This window comes from Eschrichtius robustus, chromosome 3 (genome assembly GCF_028021215.1).
Source record: "Eschrichtius robustus isolate mEscRob2 chromosome 3, mEscRob2.pri, whole genome shotgun sequence".
Taxonomy (NCBI): Eukaryota; Metazoa; Chordata; class Mammalia; order Artiodactyla; family Eschrichtiidae; genus Eschrichtius; species Eschrichtius robustus.
Genome location: NC_090826.1, coordinates 82,709,190 through 82,722,237, shown reverse-complemented (window position 1 = coordinate 82,722,237; position 13,048 = coordinate 82,709,190). Strand labels below are relative to the sequence as shown.

At 44.7% G+C, this 13,048-nt stretch overlaps 1 protein-coding gene across 4 annotated transcripts in view; it reads left to right on the top strand.

Annotated features, from left to right (window-relative positions):
* The window catches only part of BCAR3 (BCAR3 adaptor protein, NSP family member), a 201,298-nt gene that overhangs the window by 183,105 nt on the left and 5,145 nt on the right, over window positions 1-13,048 (top strand). For all 4 annotated transcript variants that reach the window (XM_068540338.1, XM_068540339.1, XM_068540341.1 and 1 more), the window contains 3 exons: window positions 2,004-2,119; window positions 5,882-6,053; window positions 8,838-8,949. In XM_068540338.1, the coding sequence (XP_068396439.1) occupies window positions 2,004-2,119; window positions 5,882-6,053; window positions 8,838-8,949 (400 nt within the window). The remainder of the gene's footprint in view (window positions 1-2,003; window positions 2,120-5,881; window positions 6,054-8,837; window positions 8,950-13,048) is intronic.

Genomic DNA, 13,048 nt, shown 5'->3' with positions numbered 1-13,048 from the left:
TTTGGGCTCGTGCCAGGTTGCTGCCTTCAAAGAACTTTGCAGTTCAGTGAGGGAGACAGGCCTGTAAGAGCACAGTGCAAATCAGAGTCCTCTGCGGAGGACAACAGACACAGATAGTGGAGCCAGGCAATCTCATTTCTCTGGAGAAGGTCCCTGGCAGCTGGGAGGAGAGCAGGGCCAGGTACCTCTCAGGGCTCCCCTGGGTCACTGCAGCAGCTCCCGAGGCAATGGGATGAGGATCAGGCAGAGTTCAGAGATCCTGCAAAGCTAGGATGGCTAAGATCGGAAGAGCAGAGGGTGGCTAGAATAACTCATCGTGGGGCATTGATGTCACCCTGCACTGCCGGGTCCAGCTCATAGTAAATCCTCTACAGGTGTTCATCCCTCCTCTGCATCTCTGAGCTGCATGGCCCCAGGCTTTTCCAGGAGACCTAATCCAGGCTCTGCACTGTGACCTCAGGGCCCCCTTGTTCCACAGCTCAGCCTTGGGGCAAGCAGGTGTCAGCATTTCCTGGTAATACGTCAGGAAAATGACCAGGGGATTGCATGTTTACACTGAAGGAAAACAGACTGGAGAGGAAAACAGCTTCCAGAATAAAACTGAATCAATGACAAGCCTTTGACTCTTGTTACACAGAGTGTGCATGGATTGGATGTGTTGGGTTTGGAGCCTCTGACAGGGCAGGTGTCTAAACAAGCAAGCAAAATGTGTGTGATTGCAGGTGGCCGGGGTGTGCCTCAGGGCTGCCTTGTCATGGTCAAGGTGTAAATCTCTTTCCAGAGATCCGGCCAGAATTCTTCCCCCTTCCACGTGGCCAACGATTCACAACTTGACTTTTTAAATAGCTGGGGTTTTAGGGTCATTTGATCCTTGGCAGAGTCTTTGAGAAAGGTGAACTTAGCCATTGTGTTAGAGAAGGGGAAACTGAGGCCCAGAGAGCAGAGTATGAATCCTGCATCCTATTCTGGAGTCTGCACTGGACAGTTCATCCCCGGGGCTGACAGTGGCGCCTCTGCTCAACCACAGAAGTTAAGGGTCAAGGTTAATAATATCAGCTAAACTTCTAGATGTTTTTCGTGGCCTGTTACGAAGACACCTGGACGGTTCATATACCCGGGATAATTATAGTTGAGGACAACACCGGCTCAAGGAGAGGGGTTGTCCCGCGCCTGCCGCGTGTCCAGGGTTGGTTTGACCCACTGTATCTGCTAGTTGCACTGTTAGTACATCAGTGCTCTGTGAGTGTCACCAGCCCCGTTTTAGAGACGGCCTGACTCAGTTGTAGTATTTGGAGGTAGCATGTAATAACCCTAAGTGGTCAACTAATACCTGATTCCAATAAGCTGTGATCACACACTAGAACTGAGATGGGGAGAGCTGGCTGGGACAAACAAACCAGATTTCCTTTAAGGAAGACTTCTCGGGGTGGGGGGAAGAAGTGGGTGTGTTTGAGACCTCGGGTTTCAAATCGCTATACACGTTTCTAATGGTTTCCAGACGAACACTGCGTTTCCTGAGCCCAGGAGAGGTGTAATTAAGGGTAATAGGAGCCAGCCCTGCCGTTAAGTGAGAACATGAATGGCAGAGCCTGCAGCAGAGCAGCATTTGGACGCAGCTCTGCTTTTCCACTGCAGGGGATCCGTCTGCTCTGTGCACACACAGCCCTGCTGTTAGCAGCAAAACATCACAGCAGGATCCAGCCTGTGTTAGACAAAAGCTTGAAGAACTGCACCGTTCTCTGACCGGGCAGAAACACCAAATCTGCAGATTCTGCAGACCAATCTAGGTGCTTTCCTCCCAGGTTTTACATTCCAGTATGTGTATTAAAATCCTCCAAATATATTAAAACTGTATCCTAAGATGGCACTGCTTAAAAAGAAATGCAACAAGTCAAGTGCATCCACACTGTTCCAGTTTAGTGTATTTCTTTCCATGTGATAAATTCGTGTTTGCAGCAAGCCCACGTCCTGGTCCAGTTCATTTCAACCTGTGTTCTTGACAGGTCGCGAGGATACTTGAAGTCTCTGAAGAGATGAGGAAGAACATGGGCATGAGCTCAGGGCTGGAGCTCATCACCCTGCCTTATGGCCACCAGCTGCGCCTGGACATCATTGAAAGGTGAGCAGTGCTGCTCTGCATTTATGGCGCTTTCAATGCCACAGGCTGCAGAGCTGGGAGAGGCCAGGCACCCACCACCCCAGTTCTGCCTCGCTTGAAGGCGGGGGGCCAGAAGCTGTAGCCAGAGAATTCCTGGAGAATCTCAAAGAGACAGCAAAGAGGAAGTCAGGGAACAGAGAGCACGTTCCCGTGCCTGCTCCAGGAGCAGGTGGAGGAGCGGACAGACGATCCGCCTGGGAGCACAGCTCACCACAGGCCCTGCCAGCCTGGGCTGGGAGCAGTCCTGCAGGCAGGCGGAGCACGGACGCCTTACCACCTCCAGCCCGGCTCGCTGAGCTGCGGCCCCCTCGTCTCCGGAGTTCAAGACTGCTTTAGGAATTAAGTGGGAGTTTGTGGGGAAGTTGGGAAGAACAGAGTCTGAACAATGTTTTCTCTGAAGGGTGGACAGATGGGGGATCAGAGGTCAGGGGATGACGGAACTCGGGCCTCCGGCCTCTGAAGCATCACTGCCCTCTTCTCACAAAAAGCCAGGGCCCTGGCTGTCCATTAAAACCCACTCACTTGAACATCGGATATTTAGAAATTAGAAAGATAGAAGTAGTGAGGCACGTTTTTAAGAAGCACTAGACTAGATTCTCATATTACCGTAGAAGGTGGCCTTTTTGACACAAAAGAAAAGATTGTTTTTTGTGTGTGAGACTATCTTGTTATCTTAAGTTTTCTGTTTCTCCAACCAGGTTCCCAATTGCCACGACACACGCGTGGTCTTTAATGGACAGCCAGGGCCCTGGCTTTTTGTGAGAAGAGGGCAGGGGTGATTCAGGGGCCGAGGGCCCGAGTGCCGTCATCCCCTGCCCATGGCTTTCCCTGATGTTCTGGGTCACAGTGCTGTCCAGTACAGCAGCTCTCTGTGATGGCAGAAATCTCATTACAGCAGCCACTAGCCACATGTTGCTACCGGGCACCTGAAATGTGGCAACTGAAGGATGCAATGTTTTATTTTACTGTTTACTATTTTAAGTGTAAGTAGCCACATATGGCTAGTGGACAGTGCAGTCCTAGGCTGTCAGCCCCTAGAAAGTAAACATCGTATTTTAAATAGCCTGGGAGGGTCGATAACAGCTGCTTTCCAGGTTACCTGACTATGAAGCAGATAAAATGGCTCCAATACTTCTATTGCCTTGGCTTCACAGCCACAGATGCATCCCATAGGAAACACCCAGAGTACCAAATGGAAGACTTCTGGGAGGTAGGAGGACAGGAAATGGCCCCTGCTGCCTTTGATCAGAGGCCAGGGTGGGTGCTTGTTGGCCTGTTGTTCAGTGTCTTTGGACAATGTAGGTCCGACTTCCGAATTCCCTACTTTCCCTGCTCAGACTGTTCTAGATGCTAGCCCCGCTCTCCAGGCGTCCTCTTCCCTCCCCATGCCGCAGGGGCCTGGCTTCTCATTTCCACTAACTTTCCCTCCTTTCTGGTCTGGGACCGGTGGTCATTTCCACAGAGATCAGCTGTGCTGCCATGCGTCCCCTTTTCTCATGTGATACATTTCAGCCTGAAAACTCCCCAGTTGCAGGCCTTATTTTATCAGTGTCATTAGGTGTGTTGGGCATGGATTCTAGGCCCAGGCTGAGGTCAGCAGGCTTGAGGCTTCTCTCTAGGCTATTTTCTGACTTCCACTCTTGTCTACATCCATTTCCTCTTTCTCCTGATTGCCGCCTGCCTGGGGTCTGGCTCCTTGGCTTGTTTCCTGTTCAGGGCTGACCTGTGGGATCTACCTGCTAGGGCTTGGAAAGCTGTTTTCTCCATTACAGTGTGTTTACTAAATAAAGGCCAAGGTTATAGCAGTCCTGCAGGATCAAATGACATTATTGTGTTTGAGAATTGAATACAAACTACCCTTCATTTTAAACTTACCACCTCACCCATTCCAAGCCTAGCAAGCAGAGATATCCTTCGTATAACGTTTAGTGACTCCCCCTGCCGACCCCGGGAGCTTCTGCTGTAGGGCCGCCTTGCTGAGCTGGTTTTCTCATGGTGGTGTACGCAGGAGGCAAATGTTGGTTAAACGAATGGATATAATTACCCAAATAGCTGTCGATATAATGCCAGGTCTTAAAGAAGTAGAGAACCTGTCTTTTATTAAGGGGCATTAAAACACAGGAAAAAACACTGAATTAAAGAATCAGTTGAAGGCAACATGGGAAGTTAGTTTACTATTAAACACTAAAATGTTTGGCTCAACCTTAACAGTTTGCAAATGGGTAACAAAACTCTTCAATAAGTACAACAGATAATAAAAATACACTTTAAGCCTATTTTAGGATCCATTAATTAGGAAAGACAGGAAATCAGCAAAAAAGATAAAGAAAAAGGAGAGACCAACAGGCAAAAGGGACCAAGATACAGAGGGAGAGATGCACATATAGATACAATTTTATTAACTACTATTTGCTGGGTGCTGTGGTGCCAGGCGCTTTAATTATCTTTACACACACACACAGTCTTTCTCCCAACAACCCTTGTTCCCATTTTAGAGATGAGGAAATGGGGGAGTGGAGCAGTCAGGTAACAGCCTAAGGTCACACTCCGAGCAAGCACACTGCATACCCACGTGTGCAAACACTCACAGACAGCAGAGCCCATTACTGATTTAACAATCATTAGAGAAACCAGTAATGCTAAGCACTAGATGAATCACACCTCTCTCTGCTCTAGAAGAGTGAGAGACCAGCACACGTGGGCACAGAGAGAAGCATGGTCTTGGAGTAACATCCTTAGCTGTGAACTTTCAGGACAAGGCGGCCCAGTTTCAAAGGCAAAGTCGTATTGTTTCGACTATAGCTGTGAATCAGGGCTTCACCTCCAGCGCTGTACCAGCGCCTGGAGAAATTTACCTGAGGCTACTCTGGCCCAAGGCAGGAACTCCTGGTCCCCAGGAGGAAGGAGAGGCGGGTTTACAGGCTGTGCTGCTGCCACCAGGAAGGAGACCTCTCTGCGACCCCATTCATATTGGTCCCATTGTCTGTAAAGAAAAGACCATTCTGCTTCCTGTTTTGGGTCTGCGAGGTTGACCTGTGTAGTTCAGGATGAGAAAAGGGAGGATTGTTGGCAGATACAAGATTTCAATTTTATTAGGTCTGACCTTACAGGGAAATCCTGCTGGTCTACTGTTGAGTCTTTGTGCACATCTCCATTCACTTTCTGGCCCCTTGACCGGAGCCACAGACACTCTGTTCTTAGCTCCTCATTTCTTTCTTTGTTCTGACATCCATGTCGTCTTCCTGAATGAAGCATGTTCTCTCGTTTTTCTGTCCCTTGCATCCCCCAGTCCAGGGGTCTCAGGGGAGGTGGCCCAGGGCTTCCCTGAGGAAGGGATTCCCCAGTGTGTTGGGGGACCTGGCGTCTCCGCAGACCTGTCATGGTGGAAGGTACAAGGAGCCACTTGCACTTTTGAGCAGCTTCACCCCAGGAGGGCCCTCTTCACACCCCCTGCTCCAGGGCTGAACAGCCCTGTCCTGGGGCATCTGTCCTTTTTGACTCTCCATAGGACACCCACCGAGGCCTCCCCGGGGCCCTGCTGCAGTCAGCCTAATGGAGGTGATCTCTCTGTTGAAATCAGCAACCAAACCGGCTGAGCTGCCAGTGCATCTCAGGGCGATAGCAGCAAATGGTGGAAAGCCAGTCCTTTCCCTGGCCAGTTTGGTTTCGTTTCCTCCTAGTCCTGTTGGCCCTGGGCCTGACTGCTGTTTTCCTCCCTCTCAGACACAACACGATGGCCATCGGCATTGCAGTGGACATTCTGGGCTGCACGGGCACTTTGGAGGACAGAGCAGCCACCCTCAATAGGATCATCCAGGTGGCAGTGGAGCTGAAAGACTCCATGGGGGACCTCTATTCTTTCTCGGCCATCATGAAGGCCTTGGAAATGCCGCAGGTAAATTCTCACTTGCTTTGTGCGGCCCTGTGGGCCTGTGTGTACTTAACGTTCTGCAAAGTGGTCTGCAAGCCCATGCTTAGCAAATCACAGATGATTTTAATTAACCTCAAAAGGTAAATCGTATCTTAGTGAAAGCTGCTTTAATTAGGGGGCAAACAAGAGCAGTGTCCCAAGTATTTTGGCTCTGTTTTTAAAAACAGCAGATAATTGCTGACAACCTACACTTTCTCTTTGATATACGATAAGAAGAGTCATCCTCAGGAACTATATATAGATATTCCTGAAGGACCAGTTAGGATGATCACGTCTGGCTTGGGTGTGTTGTATAAGAAAGGGACTGCTTCTGTCTGGGTCACCAGACGTGCGGGCAGTTTGGGGTAATGACTGGCAAACTGGGACATTCTCTAAGAATCCCTAGAGTGATTTATCTCAAAGTATGTTCCTCAGATCACCTAAAACAGACTCTGCTGTTAAAAAATTCAGATTCCTGGCCCATCTGCTATATAACCCCCTAAGCAGAGTTTCTGAAATCGGGCACTTTGAATTTATCTGCTTTGACAGACTGTTCTTAGGAGGAGGGTCAAAACTGAAAACCTGTCTTTGAAGTCAAATGGACCTCATAGAGGAAAGTGGTCCTGTTGTCTTGACTGCTAGGAGTCAGCTTTCAGACTTCCGTTGTGTTAAGCCCTAGGTGCTCGGCGACTTCGAGTACGAGACCACAGTCCCACAAGCTCAATGTGCAACCCCTAACACCAAAACCGCTGCTCATTTAGCTTGGCTGTTTCACAGCCACAGATTGTCTCTGAAATCCTGCCGGGCACTCACTGAACATCCACCATTGCCACTGGGGCACCGTTGCCAAGTCAGGGCATGTTAGGAACATAATTTCCTTGCACGAAAGCGAGGTCACCTTTCAAACAAGAAGCTGAAAAACCTCATGCTTTCACCAGGAAATTTTGAGAGGGGTCAATTCCAATTATAATATTCCAAGAGCTTTCAAAATTCTTTAGATGCACTGGAACTGCATAGGGGCGATATTTGAAATAAGCAAGTTCAGCCATATTTTCATGATATACTGACTTCTACTATACTAACAGGAGTTCTAATTTTTCATTTGGGTGTTTTTAATTTACATCATATTTATTTCCTCTTATCCAAAACTGCCTATAATTTTGAGGGCTAACAGGCTAGCTGTATGCATAGGCCCCCCAGCCCAGAGCTTCCTCCGAGAGAAGTGAAGGGGGTGTTTTGTGGCATTAACGTGGTTGCAGTCCATGACATCCAACTCAGCCATTAGGGACTTAGCCCAAAGCACCTAAACATAGGGACTTAGCCCAAAGCACCTAAACATAGGGACTTAGCCCAAAGCATAGGGACTTAGCCCAAAGCACCTAAACATAGGGACTTAGCCCAAAGCACCTAAACATGCCTTTATAGATGGCTGCCCCCCCACCCCCACACACAGCAGCATCAGATTTCTCCCTTCTGGAGCACTTCAGCAATGAGGGGGCAGAGTCCTCTAGGGTGTTCAGGGCCCTGCTTGGGGAGGGGAGTGGCAGGCCCAGGAAAAACCCGAGAGGAGAGTCACGTCATTTCTGTGTGTCATCATCTAAACCTGCTCCTTCTCTTTGCAGCTTCTGGTATCAAGAGAGAGCATCCAGGAGATGGGCCTAGCCCAGAGACAAGGGCTCCTTTCAGAAAGGCGGATGCTTCAGGGAGGGGGAAGAGAAGAGAGGGCGGGGTGGTAGGTGGCTGGAGGAAGAACAGCCACATCCTTTCCTTCCCAGCAAATCTGCTGATGGTGATCCTTTCTCACCTTCCTCTTGGAATACACAGGGAGCTCTTAGAGCCCAAGGAAATGAATTTCAGCTCTGCCATTTAGCAGCTATGAAACCTTGAGCAAGTTGCCTAATCTCTTCTGTTTTCTGACCTGAAAAATGAAGCCAAAATACCTGCCTCATAGGGCATGGTGAGGATTAAATGAAATTCCTCAAATACCTGACAGAGTTGGCTCTCATTCCATAAATATTAGTTCCCTTCCCTCCTTCCTTGTTTCATGTAGAAAAGGTCAGACACGGGCTTGCTGGTTTTAAGGTGTGAGTGGGGGACCATTTATCTAGGGCAGTCAGAGTCAGTGGCATATGCTGGTTTTGACTGAATTGTTCCCAAAGAAATGAAAAGGGATGAGTAGTGGCATCATATGGTCTAGGCAATTTTCCACATGTCTCAGACTTTATTACTTACAAGTAACATTAAAATGCTGTATGTCACATTCTACATCCTTACATCAGTATAACCTCTGTGGAGGACAGTTGGCAACTCCTATCAAAATTTAAAATACATGTATTTTTTGACCCAGTAGTTCCACTTCTGGAAATTTATCCTCCAGATATCTGGTAACAGAAAAATATGTTTAAAGCGCTTATCTATAGGAAACTAGTTAAACTATGGTTTATGCATAAATGGAACACTAGGCAAAAGTTTAACAAAACAAGACTGTTCTATGCTGTTTTATATGTACTTACACGGAATAATTTCCAAACAATGAACAGGAAAATATGTGTAGTATGATATGCATTTATTTTAAAAGCTGTGTGTGTCTCATGGGTCATTAGAGCAATTTGGAGCAGGGTCGGGGTGGGGATTAGCTTTTCTCTGTACACTCCTTTCAACTGCTTTGAGTTTTTACCATGTACCTCTATCATCCATTCCAAAACTTAAGCAAAAAGGTAGTTTTAAAAAGAGCCTTTTTCAAAACGATAACACCTTTCTTTCTTCCAGATCACAAGGTTAGAAAAAACGTGGACCGCCCTGCGGCACCAGTACACACAAACCGCCATCCTCTATGAGAAACAGCTGAAGCCTTTTAGCAAAATCCTGCACGAAGGCAGAGGTGAGCACAGGATCAGGACAAGGGGGTCTGGTGGCAGCCCTGGCAGTGTCATATCTGTTCTGGTTTGATCGAAGCATTTAGCAGGGCATATTATGAGGCTCTGAGTTATCTGCAGGACTGTTGATGGGTCACCAAGGCTTTTATCATATGACAGCATCGCTTGTAGGTCTGCAGTTGCTAAAACAAGACATAGGCTACTAGTTACCTTATTTTGTGCTTAGCTTTATAAATTGAGGTGTAACTTACGTACTAGATTCAGGTGTACAACATAATGATTTGATATTTGTGTATGTTGCAAAATGATCACAATAAGACCAGTTAACATCTGTTACCATACATGGTTACAAAACGTTTTTTTTCTTCTGATGAAAACTTTCAAGATCCACTCTACTAGCTACTTCCAAATATGCAATACAGTATTATTAACTATAGTCACCATGCTGTACATTACATCCCCCAGGACTTATTCACTTTATAACTGGAAATTTGTACCTTTTGATCCCCTTCACCCATTTCACTTCTCCCCCTACCCCAACTCAGGCAACCACCAATCTGTTCTCTATATCCATGAGCTCAAAGGGTGTTTTTGTTTTTGTTTTTCTTAGGTATCACATGTAAGTGAGTTCATATGGTATTTATCTTTTTCTGTCTGACTTATTTCACTTAGCATAATGCCCTCAAGTTGCATTCGTGTTGTTACAAATGGCAGGATTCATTCTTTTTTAATGGCTGAATAATATTCCATTGCGTATATATGTATATGTGTGTGTGTGTGTATACACACATGCATCTTCTTTTTTTACTGAAGTTATAATTGATTTACAATGTTGTGTTAGATTCTGATGTACAGCAAAATAATTCAGTTATACATATATATTTTTCATATTCTTTTTCATTATAGGTTATTACAAGATATTGAATGTAGTTCCCTATGCTATACAATAGGACCTTGCTATTTATCTATTTTATATATAGTATTTTAAAAAATAAATTTATTTATTTTTTGGCTGTGTTGGGTCTTGGTTGTTGCGCTCAGGCTTTCTCTAGTTGTGGCGAGCAGGGCTACTCTTGGTTGCGGTGCATGGGCTTCTCATTGCGGTGGCTTCTCTTGTTGCGGAGCACAGGCTTCAGTAGTTGTGGCACGTGGGCTCAGTAGTTGTGGCTCATGGGCTCTAGAGTGCTGGCTCAGTAGTTGTGGCGCACGGGCTTAGTTGCTCCATGGCATGTGGGATCTTCCCGGACCAGGGCTCAAACCCCTGTCCCCTGCATTGGAAGGCGAATTCTTAACCACTGCACCACCAGGGAAGTCCCTGTATATAGTACTTTGTATCTGCTAATTCCAAACTCCTCATTTATCCCTCCCCTTCTTTCCCCTTTGGTAACCATAGATTTGTTTTCTATTACTGTGAGTCTGTTTCCATTCTGTAAATAAGTTCATTTGTATCTTTTTAGATTCCACACGTAAGTAATATCATATATTTGTCTTTGTCTGACACACTTCACTTATGAAGTATGGTAATCTCTAGGTCCATCCATATTGCTGCAGATGGCATTATTTCATTCATTTTTATGGCTGAGTAATATTCCATTTTGTGTGTGTGTGTGTGTGCGTGTGTGTGTGTATATACCACATCTTCTTTATCTACTCATCTGTCGATGGACGTTTAGGTTGCTTCCATATCTTGGCTGTTGTAAATAGTGCTGCTGTGACCATTGGGGTACATGTATCTTTTCGAATTAGAGTTTTCTCTGGATATATGCACAGGAGTGGGATTGCTGGATCATATGGCAACTCTATTTTTAGTTTTTTAAGGAACCTCCATACTGTTCTCCATAGTGGCTGCACTAATTTTCATTCCCACCAACCGTGTAGAAGGGTTCCCTTATCTCAACACCCTCTCCAGCACTTATTGTTTGTGACTTTTTGATGACGGGCATTCTGACCAGTGTGAGGTGATACCTCATTGTAGTTTTGATTTACATTTCTCTGATAATTAGCAATGTTGAGCATCTTTTCATGTGCCTATTGGCCATCTGTATGTCTTCTTTGGAGAAATGTCTATTTAGGTCTTCTGCCCATTTTTTGATTGGGTTGTTTTTTTGTTATTGAGTTGTATGAGCTGTTTGTGTATTTTGGAAATTAAGCCCTTGTTGGTTGCATTGTTTGCAAATATTTTCTCCCAGTCTGTTGGTTGCCTTTTCATTTTGTTTATGGCTTCCTTTGCTGTGCAAAGTTTGTAAGTTTGATTAGGTCCCATTTGTTTATTTTTGCTTTTATTTCTATTGCCTTGGGAGACTAACAAAACATTGCTATGATTTATACCAGAGAATGTTTTGCCTATATTCTCTTCTCAGAGTTTTATGGTGTCATGTCTTATATTTAGGTCTTTAAGTCATTTTGAGTTTATTTTTGTGTATGCTGTGAGGGAGTGTTCTAACTTCATTGATTTGCATGTAGCTGTCCGGCTTTACCACCACTTGCTGAAGAGACTGTCTTATCTCCATTGTATATTCTTGCCTCCATTTTCAAAGATTAATTGACCACAGGTGTGTGGGTTTATTTCTGGGCTCTGTATTCTGTTCCATTGATCCATATGTCTGTTTTCATACCAATACCATGCTGTTTTGATTACTGTAGCTTTGTAGTATTGTCTGAAGTCTGGGAGGATTACGCCTCCAGCTTTGTTCTTTTTCTTCAGGATTGCTGTGGCAATTCTGGGTCTTTTGTGACTCCATATAAATTTTACGATTATTTATTCTAGTTCTGTGAAAAATGTCATGGGTAATTTGATAGGGATCACGTTAAATCTGTAGGTTGCTTTGGGTAGTATGGCCATTTTAACTATTAATTCTTCCAGTCCAAGAGCATGAGTCCACATCTTCTTTATCCATTCATCCATTGATGGACATTTAGGTTGGTTCCATGTCTTGGCTTTTACAAATAATGCTTCAGTGAATGGGGCAGGGGGGTGGTGCATGTATCTTTTCAAATTAATGTTTTTGTTTTATTCAGGTAAATACCCAGAGTTGAAATTGCTGAATCATATGACAGCTCTATTTTTAACTTTTTGAGGAACCTCCATTTTCCATAGTGGCTGCACCAATTTACATCCCCACCAACAGTGCACAAGGGTTCCCTTTTCTCTGCATCCTTGCTAAAACTTGTTATTTCTTGTCTTTTTGATAACAGCCATTCTAATAGATGTGAGATGATATCTCATTGTGATTTTGATTTGCACTTCCATGATGTAGCTATCCAGTATTCCCAATACCACTTATTGGCGAGACTGTCCTTTTTCCTCAGTGTAAATTCTTGGCTACTTTGTGGCAAATTGATTGCCCATATGTGTGTGGTTTTGTTTCAGGGCTCCCCATTCTGTTCCATTGATATATGTGTCAGTTTTTATGCCAATACCATGCTGTTTTACTATAGCTTTGTAATGTAGTTTGAAATCAGGGAATGTCATGCTTCTAGCTTTGTTCCTTTCTCAAGATTGTTTTGGCTACTTGGCATCTTTTGTGGTTCCACATAAATTTTAGGATTGTGTTTGTTCTATTTCTGTGAAAAATGCCATTGGAATTTTATATGGATTGCACTAAGTCAATAGATTGCTTTGGGTAGTATGGACATTTTAACAATATGAATTCTTCCATTCCGGGAGCACAGTATCTTTCCATTTATTTGTGTCTTCTTCAGTTTCTTTCATCAATGTCTTACAGTTTTCAGTGTACAGGTCTTTCATCTCTTTGGTTAAATTTATTCCTAGGTATTTTGATCTTTTTGATGTAATTGTAAATGGAATTATTTTCTTAATATCTTTCTGATAGTTTGTTATTAGCATATGGAAATACAACAGGTTTTTGTATCCTGCAACTTTACTGAATTCGTTTATTAGTTCTAACAGTTTTTTGGTGGAGTCTTTAGGGTTTTCTATATATAATAGGTCATCTGCAAATAGTAATAGTTTTACGTCTTCCTTTCCAATTTGGATGGTTTTATTTCTTTTTCTTGCTTAATTGCTCTGGCTAGGACTTCCAATGTTATGTTGAATAGAAGTGGTGAATAATCATCCTTTTATTCCTGATCTTAGAAGGAAAG